Source organism: Sphaerodactylus townsendi, linkage group LG07, assembly GCF_021028975.2.
Source record: "Sphaerodactylus townsendi isolate TG3544 linkage group LG07, MPM_Stown_v2.3, whole genome shotgun sequence".
NCBI classification, from domain to species: Eukaryota; Metazoa; Chordata; class Lepidosauria; order Squamata; family Sphaerodactylidae; genus Sphaerodactylus; species Sphaerodactylus townsendi.
Genome location: NC_059431.1, coordinates 99,222,278 through 99,248,412, shown reverse-complemented (window position 1 = coordinate 99,248,412; position 26,135 = coordinate 99,222,278). Strand labels below are relative to the sequence as shown.

Here is a 26,135-nt window from a genome sequence, read left to right as displayed (position 1 = left end):
TTAAGAGCAGTGGTTCTCAACCTTCCTAAGGCTGCGACTCTTTAATACAATTCCTCATGTTGTGATGACCCCCAACCCTAACATTTATCCATTTTAGATGGAGAACACTGATGCAGAGAGTCTTAAGTGACCCCTGTGAAAGGGTCGTTCAACCCCAAAGGGGTCGTGACCCACAGGTTGAGAACCGCTGGTTTATAGTCACTGAAGAGAACCACAGCTAAATGTTGAACAGATTTCCTTCTTAACCAGGGTTTGTTAAGGAGCCCTAACCTGGATGGCCTAGGCTAGCCCAATCTCATCAGATCTCAGAAGCTAAGCCTTGTTTAGTATTTGACTTGGATGGGAGACCCTTAAGGCAGTCCAATGTTGCCACGCAGAGGTAAGCAATGGCAGCTCACATCTCTTCATCACTTGTTGGAAAACCCCATGAGGGGTGGCCCTGTCAGCTGCAACTGAGATTATGCCTGCACACATATTTAAGGTAAACTAGGCATGGTGGTGGGTGATTTAAAATAAAGTAGGAGAGAGAAAAATCATATTTGTTCAAGACCAGCTCTTAATTTACACACCATGGTTTGCAGAGAGTGAGCACTATATCTGCATTTGTAGGACTTAACTCTTACCTATGTGACTGTAGAGTAGAATCATTTCTTCATGTCTCATGGCAATGTGCATGTATATCTGTGTGGGAGTTTTGTTCCAAATTTCTTTTTATCTCTTGGGCACCATGCATTTCATCTTCTTTAACAGCTGTCCTAATTGCCACAAAGGCTGAAATTTTGTATCATGTCAAATAAGTAAAATAAGGAAAAATTTACATTGTTTCAGCTGACCAAGAAAGCTTTGTTTTTAAAATCTGTTTCATATTTATACCACAAAGGTCAGCAGACACTCATTCTTATGACAAGGGACTTTGAGCCGATTATGGAAAATCAGATCCACCAAGATGACTTTGGAGAAGGTGAGTTGCTGGAAAGGTTGCTGGATTTCCACAGAATATAACACTCAACTTTGTAAAACCAAATAACATGCATAGGGAGGATTGAATGCAAATTAAAAATGTGATAAATCCAAGCAACTGGATTTGATTGCGTTGCTTGGCTATGCAAAATGATGACATTGCTGATATGAAGATGCAAATTCATATAATGCATGTAAATGCAACGATCCTACTTTGAGAATTCAGTACAGGCGATCAAAAGGGCAAGTGATGAGATTTATAGATTGCATATACACTGTTGTAATTTGCTATATTCTCCAGCTTCCTTTTTAAAGTTTACTGCTTTACAGACTTTAAAAAGTGTTTTTCTTAACAGCAACATAGGCATATATTGATAGGAGAGCAGAAGATAAAATGAAAGTCTTCCTCACTAAATGTTAGTACATGTATAGGTATATCTCTCATCAGTACAGTGGCGTATCAGCAAAAAATGGTGCCGGGGCAAGTAATAAAATGGCGCCCCCTCTAAATTTGCATACACACCCCTCTTATCACATTCCCTCTTGAAAGCCAACTTGTTCTCCCTGCAAGCTGAAACCCTGCACCAGCCAGGTCGAGCCATCTTGCCGAGCACCCACCTGGGCAGGTGTCTGGCTCCTGCCAGACTCTGCTTCTTGTCACTTCCCCCTGCTGGGCTGGAGATGCAGTGGTGGCACCAGAGAAGTGGCTCCAGGCCCTTGAAGACTAGGCAGAACCTGCCTGCTTGCCTGACTAACTCCTTCACTCTTCCTTCCCTGCCTACGTTCTCTCTTGCTTGCCATGCAGTGGGCCAGCATGAGTTGCGGAGGCTGGCAGAGTAGCCACAGGGGGCTAGGCAAGCAAGCAGTGAGTTTGGGAGGAGGCAGGCGAAGTGACTACAGTGGGCCCAGTGTGCACGTAGCAGGCCGGGTGAATTAGTGGTGGGCCAGGCAGTGAGCAGGGAGTTGTTGGGGGGGGGGGGGGGGCGCAGGTGAAGCGGCCATGGTGGGCCTGATGAGCAAGCAGCAAGTGAGCTGTGAGTTGTTCGCGGGAAATGCGCCCCCCATATGACCCGCTGATGTCCCAACCTGCCCCCTCGTTCCCCTTCTGAATCCATTCCTGCATCAGTATTTGTCTGTATGTCCGAAATCACCTGAGAATCCAGAATTACTGAGGTATCCACTTACAATTCTTTACATTGATTAATCATCTGATATTTAATCAACAATACAAAATTAGATGATCAATAGCTTGCTCCTTTTCCAATCCCAGTAGCACAGCAGCTACAAACAGTGCATCTGGTAGAATTTCTCTTCTGATGCAGTTTTTGTAGTAGTCCTGATAGTTTACCATTTTATTATGGAACATAGGCTGATTCCGCATGGGCCAAAAACAACGGTGTGAAAACAGTACAAACCCTTTTACACTGTTTTAAACCCTTTTACACCATTTTCACACTGTTTTCACATTGCTGTTTTTGGCCCATGCGGAATCAGGCATAGAGTTGAGGAACGGCAGCCTGAACTTTTGTTTCTGAATCAACATGTCTTCTTTACTTGAAAATTAAATTGTCTGCTGCCAGGGGTTATAGCTAGGAAACGCAACATGTCCAGTAAACAGCCTGGTATTGTAGGAGTTTGCAAACTTTTCAGAAGAAGGGGGGAAATGGGGGTATTGGGGACTGTTTTGCTTCAAATTGTTTTAAAAATCCAACCAGTATTTCAAACATATGTCATGAATTGGTTCACTTATTTCTAGGGAAGTTTATTACTGTCGGTTGGGGTAAAAAGGAGACACAGTTCCATGGATCTGCAGGCAAGCAGGCAGCTCACACCAAGCCAGTGGTACGGTTTGAAAATTTGGTTTTTGTTATGTATGCTGTAATTTGTGAGCCACCAAGCAGAAATTTTATGAAATAAAAATAAATATCAGGTGACAAGAGGAAAGGGATATCAGGAAACTATTAATGTTTACATGGGCCATAAATAAGATTCTGCAGTCAGTGTGGCGGTGTTATGGTTGCCAACCTACTGGTGGGGCCTGGAGGCCTCTCAATTACAGTTGATCTGCTGATGACAGAGATCAGTCCCATGGAGAAAATGGCAGCCGCATGCGGCTCTTTCAGCCTTAAACTGTGGCTCGGCGTGGCCTGGAGATCGTGAAGTTCGTGCCGAAAGGTGCGTGGAAGCCCGAATCCAGAGGCTGCTCCGCGTGTGAGGACGCAGCTTTTTGCATCCCCTCCACTCACCTCTCTTTTCAGCGCTGCTCTGGAGGGCTGGAGGGACACGCCCACGCTGCCCTCCGACCCCTGGAGGTCAGAGGGTAGCATGGCCATGTCCCTCCAGAGCAGCCGCCATCCCCCCTCTGCCATCCCCGCAGCCCCATCTCCCCTCTGCCCCACAGAGCAGGTGGCTGCCTGCTCCGTTGGGCAGAGGGGGTTTCCTTGCCTGGTTCCGCTGCCTCCCACAGCGCAAGAGGCGGCAGCACCGGGCAGGTCGCAGCTGCCATCCCCCCTGCCCCACAGAGCAGATGGCTGCCTACTCCGTCAGGCAGAGGGGGTTTCCCTGCCCGGCACCTCCGCTTTCCAGTGCTGGAAGGAAAGGTGAGTGGAGGGGCCGAACCAGAGGCGGCTCTCTGGCTCTGTAGATCTTCGGGCCCGTGGAAAACGGGTTCAAATGGCTCTTTGGGTGGTAAAGGTTGCCGACCCCTGCTCTATAGCATTATACCCCACTGAGGCCCCTCCCCTCTTCAACTCTGCCGGCCCCAGATTCCACCCCCAAACCTCAGGGAATTTCCCAACCCAGAGCTGTTAACCCTAGCTAGAGTGCTCAGCATGTGTCTAGGACTTGTTGAAATCCTTGCTTAACCATTAAGCTTACTAGTTCACTATGAGCCAGTGTTTCTCTTGCTGCCTGTCAGCTGGACCGATGTCAAAAATTGTTCCAGTGTTAAAATGGAAGGGCAGGGCAGGATCTGTATGCTGACTGGAGAAAAGGGCAGGATGAAACTATTTACGATCATAGTGTTTGCCTCTGCTATACTCCAGATAATCTAAAGTCCTAATCAGCAATTGGCAGCTTATGGGCAGAATGCATCTCCAAAAGGTACTGCCCACAAATGTTGAAAGTAGAAGGGTTATGTGGGGCTGCCATTCCTTTTTCTTCCTCCTCTTTTCTATTCTGATGCAGCAGCCCCTTAATTTGCCACACTTTGTAGTAAAAAAGAAGGGCAATAGAAATGGGGAGTGGTAGAGTGAGTGGCTGCAAGGTAATTTTGCAAGTGTCCCCAGTTGCTTCTGATTTAACAGGAAATAACCATGTCCCCCTTCCAGGAAGTCTCACCTGCTTTGTCATGGGATGATCACAGACCTCGCATCAGCTGGAGAGGTGATGGACAGTATTTTGCAGTGAGTGCTGTTTGCCCAGTGACAGGTTGGTATGACTCTTCAAATCATAAAATGTCATTTGTCAACAACTGAATGAAGTTGAATGAAGAGGATTAAAATCATGCTCGTTATCTTTTCTTTTTTAAAAAGATTTCTCAATCTATATCTTGCTGAGTGTGTTTTACAGGCCCAAAGTCACCTAGTAAGCTATCATGGCACAAGTATGGATTTGGACCTGGGATTCCTGCATCCTAGTCCAACAACTTAACCGCTACACCACATTGGTTCTTTAAACATGCACTAGAGCCAGCATGGGGTAGTAGTTAAGAAGAGGTAGACTCTAACCTGGAGAATCGGGTTTGATTCCCCACTCCTCCACATGAGCACGTGAGCAGAGGACTCTAATCTGGTGAATTGGGTTTGTCCCCCTGCTCCTACACATGAAGCCTGCTGGGTGACCTCGGACTAGTCACAGTTCTCTTCGAACTCTTTCAGCCCCACCTATCTCAGAATGTGTCTGTTGTGGGGAGAGGAAGGTTCATTCCGCACATGCAGAATAATGCACTTTCAAACTGCTTTCAGTGCTCCACTTGCAAACAGTTGTGAAAGTGGTTTGAAAATGCATTATTTTGCATGTGCGGAAGGGGCCGAAGGGAAAGGTGTTTGTAAGCTGCCTTGAGACTCCTTACTGGAGAGAAAAGCAAGGTATAAATCCAAACAACTCTTCCACCTCTTCCTCTTCCATGCATGTAGAAATTCCTGGGGTGACAAGTAGGTGAATACAGATATGCGCTGCCTATTGGCTCATACTGATTTCTAGAGAACAAATGGGCGGTAATGTGGCCCAGTTGAGAACCAGCAAAAAATGATCCCACCCCAGTCCCTGGATAAGCCAGAAAAGACAAGCACGGTGTCCTTTCTTCCATTATAATTTTTATTCCCAAGAGCTAATGTGGTATAGTGGTTAGAGTGTGGGACTAGTGTCTGGGAGACCAAGCTCAGATTCCTACTCTGCTGTGAAAGCTTGCTGGGTGACTGAGGCCCAGCTATACTGTTTCAGCCTAACCTAACCTCACAGGATTGTAGGGAAGATAACACAGAGGAGAGATGGCTGTGAGCTGCTTTGGGTCCCCATTAAGGTTGCCAACAGGCCTGGAGGGGAAAAAAACTTGCCCGTTTCATGTGTGGAAACGGGAAATTGAAGGTTTTTCATGAAGTGAGCAATATCACCTGGTAAATAACAGCCCATTACGCCTCTTTTCAAGGGGGAGAGGGGGCAGAGTAGTCTTTTTCCCCCCCAGATTCTTGCCAACCCTAGTTCCCAGTGGGGAGAAAAGCGAGACATGAATGAAGCAAATAAATAAATACATCCACCCTTTGTCCAATGGTTTCAGGTTGGTGCATGTGTGAACCTTGTTCCACACTATATCCCCAAATATGACAGCCCCAGAGAAAAATAAATAGAGGGGAGGGGGTAGAGACATTTTCGCTAGTCCACCAAGCATGCTGGGAACATCGATGGCATTGTTGAATGCATTGTGCCTCAACTCGAAAGATCTGGGAGGCAGCACAGCGCATAAGCCCCATTCTCTGCCTTCTCATATTCCGCTGTTATCTATGCAGAAGTAGTAGTGTTGGTTTTTATATCCTGCTTTTCTCTACATTTAAAGAAGTCTCGAAGAGGCTTACAATCACCTTCCCTCCCCCTCGCCATGACAGACACCTTGTGAAGTAGCTGGATCTGAGAGAGTTCTGAGACAACTGTGACTAGGCCAAGGTCACCCAGCAGGCTTCATGTATAGGAATGCAGAAACAATGCAGATCACCCCATTAGAGTCCACCACTCTTAACCACTGCAGCACATTAACCTTACATGCCAAGGAAAATTCTTTGGTGTGCCACTGTTTGGCGTGCATTCTGAGAATTACTTGACCTGGGTCGGCACTGACTTGAAGGGTGCATAGGCTGCTTTTGTTAAGACCTCATGTGCTGCTCCAAAAGTCTAAGAAACTGTTATCCTAAGTTCTCCCTGTTCATGTTCTCTCTATCCCTCCATCCTGTCCCAACATGTAGGTGCTCGGAAGATCCGAGTGTGGAGCCGAGAATTTGTTTTGCAGTCAACAAGCGAGCCTGTCCCAGGTCTAGAGCAAGCCTTAGCATGGAAGTGAGTATTAAAGAGTGGCAACGCAGGAAACACAAGGACCTCTTGTGCTTTGTTAGAACTTAAAGGGTCCTTCCTCCTCATCACATGCTCAGTTGTGTAACAGTGAAATCCTAGGCAGAATTACTCCTAGCTAAACCCATTGATTTCCATTAGACTGGAGTAATTCTACCTACAACTGAGCTGGAAGGGTGGTGCCCTATGGTCCATCAGGTAGTAAGTCCCTTCCTTAGCAAGCTCTTAGAAGTGAGAGGAGAGCACAACCCTGTGCAGGATTCTGGGAGATGAAGGGACTGCAGCTGTGGGGCTTTTCTGTGCATCAGACCTGAGCTTTGTCTCTTTGTTACATTTAAATGTGACCAAGTGAAGGAACCCAAGAGTCACACCAGTGGGAAAGACTCAGCTCTCCGTTGCTACTGTTGAGTTCTGTGGGGCAAAGTAAAGGGGTTGCCATCTAGGGCAGTGACCAGGAGGAGAGGCACCTGCTTCCACCGGTCTCCTTCAACAGATAAGCCCTCTTTTCTCCACCCCCTCACCTCTTATCTAGTCCAATGGCAGACTTTCACTTTTTAAAGAAATATTTTTAAAGCATTTGGGAAACTATTGGTCTGAATTATCCATAATGAAATATTTTCACACCCTCTTCTTCCTTTGTTTTGTCCTTAAGGCCCTCTGGAAGCTTGATAGTATCCTCTCAAGATAAAGCCAATAAACATGATGTTGTGTTCTTTGAAAAAAATGGACTCCTTCATGGGGAATTCACGCTTCCCTTTCAGAAAGGCCAAGTCAAGGTAAGATAGCAAGCCTTTATTGGCATAAAAAGTCAAGGTAAGGCAAATTTCTGAAGGGGCTTGATTTTTCTGCAGAGATTAGAGTATCAGACCCTCAGTGAAATCCGAACCATTCTCCTCAAAGTTTCTGATGTTGGTGAAAAGTTCCGATCTGCATTCCTTTAGGTCAATGAGCTACTGTGGAATTTGGACTCTATGGTATTAGCTGTATGGCTGGAAGACCTGAAAAGTGAAATGAACTCACGACCAAAGACGTATGGTAAGAACCCAGAATACTTTTGTGAATCTTAGTTTTCCAGAACTTTCTAGATCAGGCTCACAGTTGACTCTGCAGAATCACCCTGGTTGTTGCATGGCTATTGGACATTGGGGTGGGGTGGGGTGGGGGGTGTTAAAGAAGGCCAAAGTAAGAGAAAGCGGATGCCAAGTTTTTATTCTAGAAAAAGTTTATTGGTCGATCAAGGTAAGTACCTGAATTCTTGGGATAGTACTGGCAAACACCCAGTACTGGCAAACACCCAGCAGTAGGGGGCTAACTGATATAGGGATTCTGACATCATCATGACATACACAATTTAGGTAGGCATTGAGCCTTAAGCCATCTCATCTGCACCCACCTCTCGGAATGTCATTTCATTTCCTGCTTCCTGGTCTCTCCAACCCTCCTTCCCAGCCTGCCACAGGCCAAGGGGTGCCTGGTGGCAGCCCTGCCAGTCTGCTCCTTCAGCCAGTCTCCTGGCTGAAGACGCATCCTGGTTGGGCCACTGCCGAGCACTCCTCGGCCTGTGGCAGGCTTCCACCAGCAAGGTAAGTGCGGTGCGGGGTATGGAGGCAGTGGGCGCCTGGAGCAGGTGTTGCCCCAGGTGCCATTTCTCTCCCCCCCCCCCCCCACGCCTCTGAGCTGGTGGCAGCTAGTGGTCAAAGAATTGTGAAATTTTAGGAAAAGAGAAACATGCAGTCTGATAATGCAGAAAGGAGCACCCTACCCACTCTCCCTTGCTATTTCCATATGGACTAGCCTTCTTCTGAGTACAATTAATAAATATTTGTTGAATTTAAAAAATGACAAGAAACAAAAACAGCAAGCACCATTTGGGAAGGCTAGGGATCAACCCACTGGGCTAACAAGAACATCCTAAAAGCCAAGGAGATTAAGAACTGGAGTCTGGTGCCAATATTCATTTGGTCTGTAGTGTTAGTGATTATGTATCTTATGCACTGTTCCCTGATTTTCAGCCCACAGCCTGTCATCCTTGCCTATTCTCTGTGTTTGTGTGTAGTTCAGCTGTGGACAACAGGAAACTACCACTGGTACCTGAAGCAAAGCCTACACTTTGGTAGTTCCAGAGAGATCACCTCCCTGGCATGGGATCCAGAGATTCCATATCGACTTCACATCCTTTGTCAACGGTGGCTGTATCTCTGCTATGACTGGCAGTGGAGTACAGACCGCAGCACGAGCGAAGGGGCGAATGACTCAGCTGGGGTGGCAGTTATTGATGGAGGTACGCTTCTGTGTGGTCTAATGAACTTTGCAGGCTGGGAGGGAGACAGGGTGGATTGCAAGGCAGGTTATCTATGTGGAAAGATTACAGACTGGGCCACATTTTAATCTCTTCCTTTGTCCTGCCACCTTTCAGCTCCAAAAATTAAAAGCAAAATGCATGTGTTTAAGAATAGGGGTATGATTCTCAGAAGCATTTGGCTGTCTGGTGTGGGAGACTGCTGTGATAGTTAGACTTTTGGTATTATTTAGCAGCACTCTTCCTGTGGTTTTGCAAGCTAAGGGAATTGAGGGGGGGGGGCACATTTGGAAATCCATCTCATCCCTCAGAATCTCCCATCCAAAAATATTTAGAGGGCTAACTGCAAGGATTGTCATGCCCTTATATAAAGACGTGGTGCGACCGCACTTGGAGTACTGTGTTCAGTTCTGGTCGCCACATCTCAAAAAGGATATCGAAGAGATAGAAAAAGTGCAGATAAGGGCAACGAGGATGATTGAAGGATTGGAGCACCTTCCTTATGAGGAGAGGCTGCAGCGTTTGGGACTCTTTAGTTTGGAGAGGAGACGTCTGAGGGGGGATATGATTGAAGTCTATAAAATTATGCATGGGGTAGAAAATGTTGACAGAGAGAAATTTTTCTCTCTTTCTCACAATACTAGAACTAGGGGGCATTCATTGAAAATGCTGGGGGGAAGAATTAGGACTAATAAAAGGAAACACTTCTGCACGCAACGTGTGATTGGTATTTGGAATATGCTGGCCCAGGAGGTGGTGATGGCCACTAACCTGGGTAGCTTTAAAAAGGGCTTGGACAGATGAATACCTACTACATTGCAGTGATTCACAAGTGAGTTCCTTTTCTCTTCCTGTTTCAAAGACAAGCTGCTTTTGACGACTTTTCAGCATGCTGTGATCCCGCCGCCTCTTTGTACGTATCAGCTTCAGCTTCCCTGTGCTGTCAATCAAGTGGCATTTCCTATGAAGCCTTCTAGCTGTGGGTATCTTGCTGTCCTGAATGTGAACAACAGCCTCTCCATTTATAAATCCTGTAAGTGCTCTGCATTCTGCTTCAACTATGTTTCTTGCAAACAGCAGCGAGAATGGGTGGCTTTCAGCTTTTGAAAAATGTATAGGTGCACAGCTTTGAAAGTTTTGAAGGTTGGCGGTTCGTATAAATACAGTTTAGCTCTGGTAGCTTGTGCAGAACAAGAGGACTGACAGTGGCTAAAGCATAATTTTGAAGAGATGGCAAGGCTCTAGGTTTTAATAAGCAGTGGACATTTTCAGGATTCTGCAGAAGGCATCAGATTCTTTCCTGTTAATTGAGTTCTCTAAGAAAAAGAGTTTGGATTTGTACCATGCCTTTTTCTCCTGTAAGGAGTCTCAAGGTGTCTTACAAACTCCTTTCCCTTCCTCTCCCCACAACAGATACCACCATACCAACCTGGCTCTGGTCTCCCCTACCTGTGTCATTTTTTCCAGAAATATTCTGATTTTTCTCCCTTTTTCCCTAGCATGTTGTATGTCCTGCTGGTTGGTCTTAGGAAGGAAGAGGGTCTGTGTTGCAGATGTGAGGAAAGGTGCATCTTGTTTCATAGCTAGCAGTCTTATCACTAGAACCTATTTTTAGAGTTGTGAAATGGCCAAATGGGTTTTAGATTTTTTTGTTGTGTCTTAAAACTTTGTGACTATGTAAAGCTGCTAAAATTCTCTAGGGAGGAGCCAGTGTAGGTCTATTACATTGTCTGTTTGCAACCTTTTTCACAGGTGGTTATGATGATAAAAATCCTCCTGCGGTTCAAAATGGTGCCGGTGGAACTGGTTTTAGGGACCCCATCAGAGCCCCTCAGCTGGAAAAGACCTACAGGTAAATGAGGTTACATTTGGAATGAAACCTAATTCGTGAGGGAATATGCATTGTTAGAACCTTTTAAAAGAAGAGTGGAGTTTGGATTTATACTCCGCCTTTTTCACCTGAAAGGAGTCTCAAAATAGCTTACAAACTCCTTCCCTTTTCCTCCCCATAACAGACACCTTGTGAGGTAGGTGGGGCTGAGAGAGTTCTGAGAGGACTGTGACTAGCCCAAGGACACCCAGCAGGCTTCATGTGGAGGAGTGCGAAAGCAAATCCAGTTCTCCTTATGAGAGTCTGGTGCTCATATAGAGGAGTGGGAAAATCAACCCAGTTCACCAGATTAAAGCCCACTGCTCTTAATCACTATACCTTGCTGACAGGAAGAACTGTCATCTCAAAGCTGGATGAAGGAAATGTGTCACTTCCAGTTACTAGGAAAGTGTTCTGCTTGATTTTCTGTATTCCAGTACCATGGACAGTGAAAAATAGAGTAGATGAGGGAGGTACATAGGCCTTTATATAATTCCCATGCCAGTAGGTCCCACTCAGTATTTATTATGATGCTTCCCTTTTCCTTCATCCCTGGACTGACTGGTTTCCATCTAAGAGACCAAGGAACTAAGTCTTTCTGTTTCCAAATGAGTTTTCCCTGCAGACTCAAATGGGTTGTCTCTTGGACTCTTCTGTTCCAGTGAAATGAAGGAAAGCTAGGGCTGGCTCCCTTCTATGGGGAAGAAGGAATTGTATGCTTGGAAGCACACTGGCATGTGCCATTGGTTGCCACATTGAGGATCATTGGTATAATCCATCCACAGCAAGAAAGAATGGGAGGTGGACAGGTCTCATGAGAAGAACCTGGTCTCATAGGCATTTAAATACATAGGCCCTGGTCACATGCAGTATTCATGTGCTATGCTGAAGAATTTTATCGTGCATTCTGGGGCCATGTATGAACCAGCTGTTAGATTTTTCAAGGCCAAACATTATATAAAAATAGCACCGGGTTCCGTTACTGCAGATTATCTGCCTTATTTAGGATTAGTAGGAGAAATCAGGGAATAGAGACAAGGGATTTGGGGTTTTGCCAATGTGCCGCATCACTTATGTCCTGAAATCAGAAGTGATGTCATTGCATTAAGATGATGATCTAGGAATCATCCCAAACTCTATGGTTAAATCATAGAGTTTGGGGTGAATCCCAGAGTGTCACACTGATGCAATGACATAACTTCTGATTTTATGCCAGAAGTGATATTGTGTATTGATGCAATGCCAGATGCCCCCCCCCCTTATTTTCCTCTGCCACCCCATACAATAGTGGTCTCACCATATTTTAGAAAGTGGAAGTGGGGAAGATTAATTTGAATGATGAACAAATGAATAATTTGTCTCCTCTTTGTTGGGCACTGCTATAGAATTGACACCAAGGAAGAGAGAAACCCGCTCTGGCTGCGTCTAGTCACCTGGGTGCAAGATGACTTGTTCCTTGCTGCTAGCCAGGGACATCTCCCCGCTCATACACATATTCATCATCTGAAGCTGTCCTCTGCAGAAGAAGCATGTATTGATATCAGGTACTAAAGTCAGCAATTTCTCTGTTTTGAGCTGCTCTGGGAGACGTTGAGCTGCTCTTTGGAACTGGCTGGCTAAGCAGTTGTAGAGATTCAAACCATGAGAATGCTAGTGGCCTTGGAAAGCCCATTTTTATAACCTACCTCATTCTTACATTAACTAATCAGAGTGCTTCTGATTTGTAGAAAGAGTATCATAGTAACAGAACAGCCATATAAGAGGCATTGTTATTAGGTGTGAAGGGTAAGTAAAATTAGAATAATCTGAGATCCTTATTTTACGAGGCACTTTTATTTATAGATTTGACGTGCATCTCTTGCTGGCACGCAATACTTCTGCAAGTTAGATGCATCCAAATTCTCTTTGGGCTCAATATAGCCTACATGAATAGCTGGGTCCAAGATTGCTGCCAAAATCTGCCATCTGTTTTTTATTTTTTCCGGCCAGATGAATTGTTTTGCATAGAGCAAAAGTTTGCACACCCTGTTTCTATAATGGCAGAAGATGGTCTGTTGAAAGATACTACCTTATCTCACATGCAATTTTTCCTCTGTAGGACCAACACAGTAACAATTATTATACCCAAAAAGTTTTTGAAGATTTCTTAATCTTGTTTAGTTTTTTATTATGACTTTTAATAATTTGTTTTTATATGTGGTTAATCATCACATTCCCCCCACCCTTCTTCTGTTGTACTCAGGACAGCAATCCTATTTGTCCTGTAAAATGAGTTCTAAATTGAAAGATAGTTTGCTCATCCCCAGCCACACAGTTTCAAAGACTAAGAAGTATTTACACCTTTGGACAGACCTCACTCTCCACCTGTGCTGTTTACAGAGGTCTGTTGACTCCCAGAACAAATGTTGGGGCTGCAACAAGAGGAAAAAGTGGAAATATTCTACTTTGCAAGGCCTGATTCATGAGCAGATCTCATTGGATGCAAACTTCTAACTTACCCAAAATCATTCAGGGGCTTTGAGACTGAGTTGCCCCCAAAATACTACAACTCAAATCCTACACTCAGTTTACTGCCCAGTACTGAATCTTTATATATTTGTGGAATGTTACGAATGTAAGTCCAGTGGCACCTTAAAGATGCTTTATAAAAATAAGAGCGTTTGTGAGACCACTTGCTACTGCAGATTAGAAAAACCAAGTGGTGACTCATGAATGCATATATTTTAATAAAGGTTGATGGTCTGTAAGTTGCCACTGGAATGTTGTTTTATTTTGCCAACAGACAAACAGGGCCACCCTTTGTGGTTATAAATGTATGCAACAGAAATGGATAACATTTTGGAAAGACAGTTTACTGTTGCACTTATTATTCAGTCAGGGTTGGGGATCCTTTGCTTGCTGGATTATTCTTTTCAAAAGTCTCTGCTTTCAAAGGGAGAGAGCACAGGTTAACCACAGTACAGTCACCTTTCCCTCTTCCTTGTTCTCTGTTTGCAGCATACCTGTATCTGTGGATGGGGACATCATCAGCCTATCTTGCAACCCAAAGACCCAGCTGGTGGCTCTGCAACTCTCTGATGGCCGAGTAATGAAATACCTATGGGGTACGTCTGACCATCGCTGTTCATTTGAATTGGCTGGATTTGGAGGTTCTCACTTGGGGAATGGCTACTCTTTTGGAATGGAGCTCTTAGCTCTCATGCAGAAAGGGTTAATCATCAGCAATGTCCAGCTAATGGGATCTTTCATAACAAGGTGAAGAAAGATCCCTGATGAAAATCTGGGGCAAGTGGCTATCCTTCATTCATACCCAAAGGCTTTGTTTGTCTAGAGACCATCTTGCTTACTGGGATCTGAATCCTAGGAAACCATTTTAGTTCTGGTGATGTGTAGTCTTGGCTTCTATTGTGTAAAGTTTATGCATCTCCTCTATTATGCTTTAGCGGCTGAAACACCCACAGTCATCCCTTGGCTGAGCAGCAGTGGTTCATCTATCCGCTTTCCGTCTCCATGTATGCAGGTTGCACAGGCTGTGATTGGTGGACAAGTAAGTGAGCAATCAGTGTGAAATCTGGATTGGGTGAACAAATAGCACCTCCACGCACATCCACACACCCACCCACACATCACCCAGAGGTATATCTAGGGTGATGCAGCCAGGGCACATACTCTGGGTGCCACTTGAAGGAGGACACCCTTGGCTGCTCATCACCCTCCCCGCCAAGAACTCCACTCTACCCTGGATGGGTCCAGGTATAAACTAGACTGGCTCTGCCTCTGACATCTATGTGGATTTTGTAGGTGGAGCCCACAGTTTAACACTGGGCTCGGCCTGGCTGGATCAAGGTTTGAGATACAGGCTCCACCTCTGCATCCACATGGATGTCAGAGGTAGAACCCACAGTTTAAAGCTGGACTCGGCAAGGCTGAGCAGAATTTGAAAAGGCTGCAAATCTGTTGCCTTTTTTCATTAATATATCTTTAAATATATCTCAGAGCATTCTTCATTTCAGGTCAATAAAAGTTAATTCCATCCTCCAATCACAATGTAGGATGTTGCAGTGTGGCAAGAAATGCAGAATCTCAGATCTATTAAGTATAGCAAGAACTAGCTAACATACAAGGTATTGTTTTTTTAAAGTAGGTTAAAAATAGGTAATATACAATGTATTGTTTTTAAAAAGTAGGTCCACAGCATAATCAAAACAACAAAAAACAAATGATACTTTTTATTAAATAGCACACTACAAATGTTACCAGTTTTCTGCAGAATTGTTTAACAGGCAATATGTAACACACACACACACACTAGCAATTTCTATTTTTTAACATCCAGCCCATAGAGAATTCTGGGTAGCTTGAAAACCTGCACACTTTCTATTGTTGTGTTGCTTTGGTTGGCTTTAAATACTTTTTTGGGTGTCATTTAAAGTGCCAAAAAGTTTTGTGTAACTGTTATGATCTCATGGTTTCAGTACAGTATATTGGAGTCAACAAACAATAATAATGGAATCTATTTTTCTATACAGTTATTTCTACATTATTTATTTTCTAATCATATTCTGTTTCCATTTTTTGTCTTAGGACACCATTTTTGGCCTAACTGACAGATGCCGTTTTTTCATTAATGATACTGAGGTACCAATTATTCTTAGTTCTCTCTCCCCTCAGAAAAGTTGTTTATGTGATGTTCCCCACATTTAACTAAGTGGGGAAGGAGGTTTCTTTTTTTGCTTTGGGTTCCTAATGGGAGAAAGTGGGCTATAAATATTTTAAACAAACTTAAATAAAAATTAATTTTAAATCTATATAAACGTCTCATAGGCTGCTTCAAATGTCACATCTTTCATAATTCATGATGAGTTTCTGTTGGTGACTACCCATTCTCACACCTGCCGGTGTCTGCCTCTGAAGAACACATCCCTGAAAGGTATATATCCTGGTGTTTTCTTACAATAAAGAGTGCTCTGATTGGTTGCTTCTTCACAGACCATTTTCCACAGATCACTTCCCTGCTTTCTCTACCCTCCTGAAGCCACGGCCATCTGTGGATAGTTTCTGCTTGCAGTTCTTCAGAGTGGCTGCTAATATTCTTCCTCTGGCAGGGTTTAAGGTCATTGTGCAGTTGTTCAGTAGATCAGTGAGGCCGAATGTAGATTGGGCTTTATAAACAATGAAGAGTAGCAGAGGAAAATGTGCTTTCGTTGGTGCTGTGCCTTTGCCAAAGAAAAGCATTTGGCCATGTCCTCTAGTGATTCCATTGGGGTACATATTTAACCGTTACCAACTGAGGAGAAATCTAAACATTTTGGGCACCTTCATTCCTGCTCAGATGTCCCTTCTACCACAGTCAGGAAAGTCATCCTAGCTGTGCCATCTGATCAAAACAGACATTCTTTCTGGGAGTCTAGAAAATACTGCGTGCAAATGCACTTTTATTTATTTAATTTATTTATTGGACTTGCTATCCTGCCCTTGCCAGCCGAGGCTGGGCTCAGGGCAGCTAACACATCTTTAATATACAGTACCACTTTTCGTAAAATGTGGAAAGTGTGGATAAAAACATTAAAACAACAGTATCAATATCAAACAGATTCAAAAGATGGTGAGAGCAAATCTGTCAGGCACCTTTTCCAGGTCCCAATTAGCCTAAGAATTTTCCTTCTCTCACCCATCCCAAACAAACAAATGGTTATGGGGTGAGACTTCTTTTTCCTCTGACGTCAAGAGGTGGGACTGAGGTAAGCAAAAGCCCAAGATTCTTCATCAAATCTCTAATAAGTAATGGCAAAACAAGCCTTGGTTTTTAAAAAACCAGTTTAATAATCCTTCTCATACAAGTATTTTCAGTTAGTCCATTCGGTCCTATCAGAGATTACATTTCCTGAGAAGACCAGTGTATGTGAAAAACTTATTCATTTATTATACATTACCTTTTATCTGTGGGGCTCACAGCCTACGGGACAACGCCTGCCTACTTTCCATTATTGAGCTGCCCTGTGTGCTTTCTGATCAGTCTCTAACTCAGGGGTGGCCAACCTATGGCACTCCATGCTGGCAGGGGCTGATGGGAATTGTAGTCCATGAACATTTGGGGTGCTATAGGTTGGCCATCCCGCTCTAACTTAATGCACAGAATATCTGCTACCGCCAGTTATCAGTGTCCAGTTTTCTCTTGTGGGTATCCTGTATCTAATAGCAATGGGTGGTCCTTCTGTGTAGTTTGAAAAATCCACAAGGAGAGGAGGGCATATGTTTCTGCTAACCAGGTTTGCACCAGTATAAAAAGCTGAGATATATTTCTTCTCAGTGTATTTCTTGTCAACCTTTCTTCTCAATGGGAACCCAAAGCAGCTTACATGGTTTTCCTCTCCTACACTTTATCCTCACAACACCCCTGTGAGGTAGGTTAGGCTGGGCGAGAGTGACTGTCCCAAGGTCACCCTGCAAGCTTCCATGGCAGAGTGGAGATTTGAACCTGGGCCTCCCAGATCCTAGTCTGATACTCTGAGCTACTGCACTACACTGGCTGTCAATGTATTTGGCTAACCCCACCATGAACAAATGTACAGGATCTGTGCATGTGCAAATATCTCAAAAAACACACATGCATAAACAAGCATTTTTTTAAAACCTGCGTATCAGCCATGATAAAGATAGAGGAAAGTCGGCATGCAAGTAGAGAGAGAGGAAAACATCTCATTAAGTAAAACAAGGGAGAGAGAAGTTAGGGTCAACTGGGAAGATTTTCCCCTTCCCAATGAGTCCTCCCTTGCAGATTATGATGTGATGCGATTGGAGCCTTTTGGGTTGCATGTGTGCTCTCAGTGCCCTCTTATTAAGCACTTTTCATGCAGACGTTCAACCAAGATGGAGAGTTCTGGCTTTGAGTTAAGCTTTTATATTTCTTACTGTGGTTTCTTCAGCTCTGCAAGCAGCTTTGGGCAGCACTTCTGTCCCCGAAAACGAGACCCTGCGCAAGATTGAAAGAGGATCTCGTATTGTGACGATTGTGCCACCGGACACCAAGTTGATACTGCAGGTGAGTGGTCTCTGGGTATTCTTACAGCCCAAAGTAGTTTTTTTCCAGTACCGTGGTGTTTGTTGCATGGACTAGAAAGTTGAGTTTACATGGGTAGGAAAATCATGTGGTTTAGCTCTTGCTGAACTGTAACATTCAGACCACAGGTGGGGTGGTAGTAGAAAGTACCATAAAGTCTCAGTTGTATGGCAATCCCATAGGGTTTTCGAGGCAAAAGACATTCAGAAGTGGTTTGCCATTGCATGCCTCTTTGTAGCAGCCCTAGACTTCCTTGGTGATCACATCCAACTGGGCCCACCATGCTTCGCTTCCAAGCTGTGATGAGATTAGGCCAGGTTGGGGCACAGATGGGATACACCACATTTTTTGTATTTTTCCCTCTGTATAAAAAGCTAGTATGTCAGGGAGAAGTTAAGACTGCTCTTTTCTACTTGACATGAACATTTTCAATATAGTGGAAGTTTTCATATAGGTTGGCATTCAAGCATGCAATGCATTTTTGGTTTGAAATTGCATTTGACCTACACTTGTTGGTAGTGTATTAGTGGATTTTTATCCCTTTCTTCCTCAAAAGAGCTCACAGTGGCATGCGTCATTCTCTTCTCTACCATTTGACTCACAACAATTCTGTGAGGTAGGTTAGGCCAAGAGAGCGTGATTGGCTCAACGTCCCAAGGAAGTTTTGTTGCAGAGTGGGAATTTGAACCTGTGTTTTCCAGATCCTAGTAGTCCAACTCTCTGACCACTACTCCTCAATACACAGGTCTTGTATGTGTAGATTGCTTACTGTGCTATGTTTCTAAACCAAGAGCAGATGGAATTTGGAGTGCTCTGGATATGTCTCTTCCCACAGTCAAACTTCTTTTTAGCATTTGTAATGTGTAATTTAGTGAAATGAGTAGTTAATATTTGTAATGACTGAGACAGACCTCAGGTGTGAGGGAGCTCATTTATCAAGCACACAGGGCCTCAGTGTGGATTGGGATCAGGGCACAGGGAAGAAGGGGTTTTAACCTTCCCCCTCCCATGCTCTGTTCCAGTCCTGAACTGTGTTCCTATTTACTTGGCTACTAATGGGCTGTGTGTGATGTAGGGGTGCGTTAGCGGACCCAGTAGAGCTTCAAAAAGTGCACAGGAATGCCTGCGCCATCTGTCCCCTCCTGGGCTCACACGTACGCACATCACGAGATCTCCCAGACACCCAGGTCACAAGATACCTGAATGTGGATTCGACCCAGACAGGAACGTTTCTCCCTGCACTTACGCAGCCCTCCACTGAGTCATGAATTGCACAACTTTCTCCCGCTCTCCCGCCTTCCCCAAACCCTTAATAAAAGGTGCCAGTGACCCCAGTTCGGCAGATTGGCCAGACCAGGGGTAGGGAACCTGCGGCTCGAGAGCCGCATGCGGCTCTTCTGCCCTTGCACTGTGGCTCCTCGAGCCGAGCTGCTGGCCCCATCCTGGTGCACCAACTGCCTGCGGCTGGCTGGGCCACGCCCCAGGCTTCCCCTCTCGCCTGCCCTTTTGGAGCGGGGTGGGCGCTTTCCCAGTGGCCGGTGAGGTCCCATCCTTGCCCGCCCTGCAGGCAGCAGGGCGGACGCATCCATGAGCTTCTCAGAATGAGCCGAGTAAAAGGTAAAAAAACCCAATATATACAGTGTTATCTTTATTTTAAATGTCAAAAATTATTTGCTGCTCCAAGTGTTTTCTTTTCCCATGGAAAACGGGTCCAAATGGCTCTTTGAGTGTTAAAGGTTCCCTACCCCTGGGCCAGACCAACCAGACTACCACTGGCCTCTCTCCACCAGTCTCCTGATATCGCTGCGTCTCACCTATTCCTTGCATCGCCGTAACGACTTCAGTGTGCAGCCCCCTAAGGCTACTTTGGGTTAGGAAAATGAGGGGGGAGGGGAGGCCGAACCCTCTTCTCTCACACAGTGATCTTGATTGACATCAGGGCCACATATATTTGGGAAATTAATTCCCTCAGGCCTGACAGCCAACTGTCTCAGTCAAAGTTAGGTCAGGGGAACCAAGTAATCACATAATGGATAAAGAGCAAAAGGTATCTCTGTGACAGTTGAGAAAACCATTTTACTTCAGCCTTCACACAAGTTGGGAAACTCTGTGTTAGGTGGTTCTTAGTTGCTTTTATTTCCTGCCTTTCTACTGTGTTCTCAAGGGAGATAAGAAAATTGAAGTACCACTGATCAGTTACACTAATTCAGTATAAAAAACGAAGCTGGACCCTGAGTCACTGATGTCTAGCGTCTGAGCTGGGACACCAGACAGTGGGTTGGACATAACAGTTACTCGAACTTGATGTTCTCAGCAGTTTGGATAAACCATCTTCTTGGGCTCTTTTTGTAGGTACCAAGAGGAAACTTGGAAACAATTCATCATCGGGCTCTTGTATTGGCTCAAGTTCGGAAGTGGCTGGACAGGTAAGGCAGTCTTTTGGACCTCCTCGTGTTCAAGGCAAAGATCTCCCGTGTATGACACTTATGGATGGCATGGTGTAAACCAACATATTTCTTGAGGCCCCACTTTCATTTTCGTTAACATATGGGCCAATCCTGGCTTTCCTCCTTGTTTCTGGAGCAGGAAGTGCTTTGAAAGATCCCAGACCTTTGAGTCTGCAGGGAGCATCGGTTTAGAAACAGCTGCCTCTACCATAGGAAGACACTTGACTCTCAACATTTTGTGGTTACCTCACGTGGTGGCTGATTTGTGTTTGTTTCTTCCTCTGATGGCAGCCATTTTGTGGTGGTGCCCACTGCCGATTCTCAAAATTCCAAAGTGCTCACAGACGCAACAGGTTTGAAGACCCTAGTGTAACGCATTTGGAGTATATGCAGGTACACCACCAGTGTGGTGTATTGGTTAAGGTGTTAGACTAGGATCTGGGAAACCCAAGTTCAAATCCCCACTCTGCCAAGGAAACTCACTGGGTGACCGTGGGCCAGTCACACACTCTTGCCTCAACCCTGGCAAGAATGTGGATGGGAGATCTCCTAAGAATCTCAGGGGTGTAAAGAGGAGGCAGGCAATGGCAAACCACTTATGAACATCTCTTGCCTTGAAAACACTAACAGATCTCAATAAGTCAGCTGTGAGTTGACAGCAAAACACACATGTATTTTAATTAATTTAAATATGTTCTACTTTTTACACCCTCTGAAAAAAGCCAGAAAAGGCACTCATGATGCTATTTTTCTGTTTCTATGAATGTATCAGAACTGACTCATGCCAATCCGTTGCTTCTTACAGGATTCAGTTTAAAGAAGCATTTGAATGTATGAGGAAGCTACGAATCAATCTAAATCTCCTTTATGACCACAATCCAAAGGCAAGTTCAAGGAAAGCAGTTGGTATTTACTCATAAGATATTTTGTAGGAGGCAGGAATTATGAATGGACAGTCATAAGCTACAATGCTCTTGGTAACAAGGATGGGGAGACATGGGTGTAGCTTGGCCTCTAATTATCATACAATGTTATTAATAGTTCAATCAATCAATCAATCAATCAATTTTATTGAAAGCCATAGGCCATTACAATATTACAATATTATTACATTAAAACTTCTGAGCCAACTTGTTATTCCAACAGGTAAGAAAAAAAAAATTCACTAAAAATCCATCATGTGAACACTAAGTCTTTCACTTTCCCCCCTACAGTATGTCTAGATTGTATTCCCACCTAACTTATACCAATTTAGGTTTGATCATTTACTTTATTACGTTGTTGGAGCGAATCTTTGTAGCTGCCAAGGCGAATAGGCCAACCCTATAGGATATATAGGGATCCAAATCCGCAAGGAGAAGGTATAATAGTCTGACTCATAATATACCTGGGACAGGGATATGAAACTATTCAGAAACTTAGCCCTAGGCTCTGCGTACAGGGGGCAGTTCAGAACATAATGAGGTAAATCCTCTACTTCCTGTTTGCAGATACAAATTTGTTGTTCAACTGGTATTTTGGCATATCTGCCTTCTAAATAATTTGTTGGCATTGTTTGAAATCGTAATGCTGTCATAGCCTTCCTTATCTTAAACTGAGTAATGCCAGCAAGATAGGAGGCTCTATGATGATCCTTTTTAAGGTGACTATACCAGGGAGCAAACTTGGAATGTAAAATTATATCTCTGTCCATACAGTTATCTCCTTTGAATATCCAGTCCCGAAGGTCGTGATTTAAAATTGGTGAAGAGAATAAATGATCTGGAACAGAATAACTGAGCAATATATTATTTAGGGAGGTATTATGTAATTTTGAGGCCTTTAGTAATATCTGCAGACTTTGATTCCCAAACGAAGTCGGTTTTAGTGAACTCTTTTTAACGTATTTCAAAATTGCCAATTCAGCTCGAGCTTTAATAGAAGGCAAACCGAGTTCTGCCCTAAGGAGGGCTGCTGGCGTTCCTTTAGGGAGTAGGAGAATTCGTTTAAGGAAGGAGTTTTGAATAGTTTCTATTTTATGTAGGACTTGGACATTCCATCCCCAAATCTCTGTAGCATAGAGTAACATAGATATAACTTTAGTTTTAAAGATTTTTAGGGCTGGATCAACTAAATGACCTCCTTTTGTATGATAAAATCTCAATATTGCCCCAACAGATTTTTGGGCAGCTGCTTTGACCACTGCTAAGTGGGCATTCCAATTTAGTGAAGGACTGAATGTAACACCTAAATATTTAAAATAATTGCATTGTTATTAATAGTTGTTAAAACATAAATGGCCAGTTATCTAAAAATTTCTTCACTATGGATTAGGGAAGCATTTTTTTAAGGTAAATGAAAAGACAAATACTGGTTTTTTTCAGAGGCTTAGTGAGGGCAGCGGGCCTGGCAGAATGGCACCACTACAGTTTTTTATTGGCTCTCTGGTTGCATCCTCACAACATAAAACACATCCAGCCATTTAAGGGAACGGGGCAACTGGAGACCTGTGGCATGTCAGTCCCCAGCACCCAGCTGCAGGGGTGGAATTTAGGGCAAGCACAGAGTTGTTTAAAGTGGAGCCCAGCTTACATAGGGATGATTAGGGTTCCGTTTCACTTTGTACTTGTGTTAGGTTTACAGAAACAAATTGAAATTTTAGAAAATGAAATTTCATTTTATTTTTGGTCAAAAATTATATATCAACTGACTGTCAAATGGATGCTGTCTAGGTGATTGAGATACATTCCCGGAACCATGCAGCTGCTTAAAGTAACAAATTACTGCTGCTAGGAAGATAAATGTAACCAGCCTGCTATATGTATCCACTGCCATCTGTGCATTCTTTCCTTGATCTTTATTTTATGGCTTCATGCGCTTTGTAGACAACTAGGCTTCCCCTGGTACCTCCATCCCATGGGACTGCATTACATCCGTTATCTTGTACAGCAGGAGGCCAGGTGGCTTTCTCTTGCTATCTGTCGCTGACCTTGGGGCACCTTAGCTCCAAAGACTGTTTTTCACAAATCTTGGGAAAATGGGAGGGGGTTCTCTACAGGGGATAAAGGGGACTGTAGATGCCAGATTTGTCAGAACTGGCTTTGCCAAGTATGGTGCTTCGATGCCTATTCAATAAACGCTACTGATCTATATTTCAGAGTCCATTCATTGGCTTAAGGTTGCAAGACCTAACACTGACATACATGATTAAGTAGAGTATAGGAGGGATGGAAATGTTGTGTTTGTACCAAGCTGTCTTGCAATGTGATTAGAGGGAACCATTTTAGGAGGCAATATCTAGACCAGGGGTCGGCAACCTTTACCACCCAAAGAGCCATTTGGACCTGTTTTCCACGGCCCCGAAGATCTACCGAGACGGAGCAACCTCCGGTTTGGCCCCTCCACTCGCCTTTCCTTCCAGCGCTGCTCTGGAGGGCTGGAGGCAGAGGTGGGATTCAGGGGGTTCTGAAGGTTCTATAGAACCTATTGTTAAAATTTAAAATATTACTTTTTTAATACTTAAAATATTTTTTATTAAGTATTAATATTTTTTAACACTTAAAATTTAAAAAGTGATATTAAAATATTTTTAAATACTTTTTAACAGTCATTATTTGGATCCCACCACTATTGGAACCTGTTGTTAAAATGTTTGAATCCCACCATTGGCTGGAGGGACATGCCCACGCTACTCTCTAATCTCCAAGCCACTTGGAGCCGCAGTATAAGGCTGAAAGAGCCTCATGTGGCTCCGGAGCTGCAGGTTGCAGACTCCTGATCTAGACAGGTGGCAGAAGAGTTGTACCATTGATGTGTTTTGTCTTGCTTCTTCAAACCAGGTGCTGAAATTCCATTTCAGGCTAGAATTGGCATTTTGTTTCTTCTGCATCTTAAGCATACCATTTAATAGGCTGGTGTTGAATTAAACTGCCTTGAATTTCATCTCAGGTCTTCCTGGACAATGTGGAAACGTTTATCAAACAAGTAGATTCTGTAAATTATATCAACTTGTTTCTTACGGAGCTGAAGTGAGTATTGCTTTTTGATAGAGTCTGCTTTGGTTTAAAAGGGGAAAGGGCCAGCCCTGAGGAAATCTGTGATGGGTTCTTCCACATGATAGCAGCCACGTGGGGCCACGTGAGTCATATTGGGAACGTGGCACAGGAAAAGAGGCAATTAAACCTTCCCTCACATGGCTTCTCTGAGCTGTTCTTATCCCCAGAGTAAAAGAAAGCATGTAGTTTCTGTTTATCTGCTTCTGATTTTTCCCCTTTCCAGGGTGAATGTGTGTCCAGTATGTGTTCAGCTTTCATCTGTAAAGTCTAATGGGGAGAAAGAGGAAGACCCAATTCCCCTCACCCCCACCCCGACTCCCTTTGCATTATGGCTGCTATTTTGTTTTTAGAAGAGTGGCTGCTACTATTTTTTAAAATTACATTCAACCCATTTAGGGAAGACTGGATGAGAGACAAGTCATATCTATTAAACATATATGGTTCAGTGAAGTGACTTTATTAATAGGCAAGGCATGTTCATGCTCTGCTGCTAAAAAGAAAAATAATTTAATGGTTTTAGGACATAACAGACTACTCTATGAGTGGGGTTGGACTTCTAACTGTATTTCATAAGCTTCAAAATATGTATCTATGTATTTGTTTATTTGGACTAGCTGATAAGATGACATTGGGACTCTTTAGTTTGGAGAGGAGACATCTGAGGGGGGATATGATTGAAGTCTATAAAATTATGCATGGGATAGAAAATGTTGACAGAGAGAAATTTTTCTCTCTTTCTCACAATACTAGAACCAGGGGGCATACATTGAAAATGCTGGGGGGAAGAATTAGGACTAATAAAAGGAAACACTTCTTCACGCAACGTGTGATTGGTGTTTGGAATATGCTGCCACAGGAGGTGGTGATGGCCACTAACCTGGATAGCTTTAAAAGGGGCTTGGACAGATTTATGGATGAGAAGTCGATTTATGGCTACCAATCTTGATCCTCCTTGATCTGCGGTTGCAAATGCCTTAGCAGACCAGGTGCTTGGGAACAGCAGCAGCAGCAGGCCATTGCTTTCATTGCTTTCATGTGAGCTCCCAAAGACACCTGGTGGGCCACTGCAAGTAGCAGAGTGCTGGACTAGATGGACTCTGGTCTGATCCAGCAGGCTCTTTCTTATGTTCTTATGTTCTTATTGTTTAGTTGTTATTCACTTCATTTGTATTGGATCACTTATTTATCCTATTGGGGTCTGGTTTATGTTTGTTTCTATATTTCTAAATTTAAATATGCCTATTTAAAATTTCTGAAAAATTACCTGTTTTTGTCCTTTATGCCAATCATGCAGTTTTTGATCAGATAGGTTGTTCTTTTTGTTGCCTGTGCCTAGCGTGATGCCAGTAGGAGCCATGGCACCCACCAGCACCTTTCCTGGTTCCCACCAAGTGTTTTTAGAAACTGGGCACTGACAGGTGGGGCTTTTGCGCAGCCAGGCTTCTGATTGGCCATTGGAGATGTCATCAGATGTGCAGTTTTTTTAACAATGTCTCTTTGGCAGCAGCTGCCACCACTGCCACTATAACTGAAGGGAAGGAGCGGCAGCTGTATTGCGACTGATTCTGCCTCTTTCTGGAGCCATTTTGTGCTTTCACCCATCACCCTGTTTCAGAATTCTGAAGGTACCCAGAGTGGATACCCCTAGAACCTCCAGTATAAAGCAGGGGCTGAGTACTCTCAGCAGTCTGTGGGGTGTGTGTGAGAGAGACTTCTCTTCCCAGCCATGGTTCCTCAAGCTGCTCCATGTATAGAAAACAAGCAAGATGAGGCTCTCCAGAAGCTGTCTTTGGTTCCCAATCTACAACATTTTTGCACTTTCATAGACACTGTTCTCCCCATTCAATTTGTAAAAAATATTTTGACACAGTATTTTTTACACTTTGTGCACACTGGAATTGCAGAT

The 26,135-nt window shown here is 43.9% G+C and overlaps 1 protein-coding gene across 1 annotated transcript in view; it reads left to right on the top strand.

The window, feature by feature from the left end:
* Positions 1 to 26,135, top strand: part of ELP1 (elongator acetyltransferase complex subunit 1) — a 57,321-nt gene that overhangs the window by 6,496 nt on the left and 24,690 nt on the right. Inside the window, exons 5-22 of the mRNA XM_048504412.1 lie at positions 881 to 961; positions 2,717 to 2,802; positions 4,290 to 4,389; positions 6,417 to 6,507; positions 7,172 to 7,295; positions 7,461 to 7,554; positions 8,576 to 8,800; positions 9,681 to 9,851; positions 10,571 to 10,670; positions 12,074 to 12,232; positions 13,686 to 13,792; positions 14,132 to 14,235; positions 15,273 to 15,326; positions 15,513 to 15,618; positions 17,615 to 17,730; positions 20,101 to 20,174; positions 21,001 to 21,079; positions 24,123 to 24,202. Of these exons, the coding sequence (XP_048360369.1) occupies positions 881 to 961; positions 2,717 to 2,802; positions 4,290 to 4,389; positions 6,417 to 6,507; positions 7,172 to 7,295; positions 7,461 to 7,554; positions 8,576 to 8,800; positions 9,681 to 9,851; positions 10,571 to 10,670; positions 12,074 to 12,232; positions 13,686 to 13,792; positions 14,132 to 14,235; positions 15,273 to 15,326; positions 15,513 to 15,618; positions 17,615 to 17,730; positions 20,101 to 20,174; positions 21,001 to 21,079; positions 24,123 to 24,202 (1,951 nt within the window). The remainder of the gene's footprint in view (positions 1 to 880; positions 962 to 2,716; positions 2,803 to 4,289; positions 4,390 to 6,416; positions 6,508 to 7,171; positions 7,296 to 7,460; positions 7,555 to 8,575; positions 8,801 to 9,680; positions 9,852 to 10,570; positions 10,671 to 12,073; positions 12,233 to 13,685; positions 13,793 to 14,131; positions 14,236 to 15,272; positions 15,327 to 15,512; positions 15,619 to 17,614; positions 17,731 to 20,100; positions 20,175 to 21,000; positions 21,080 to 24,122; positions 24,203 to 26,135) is intronic.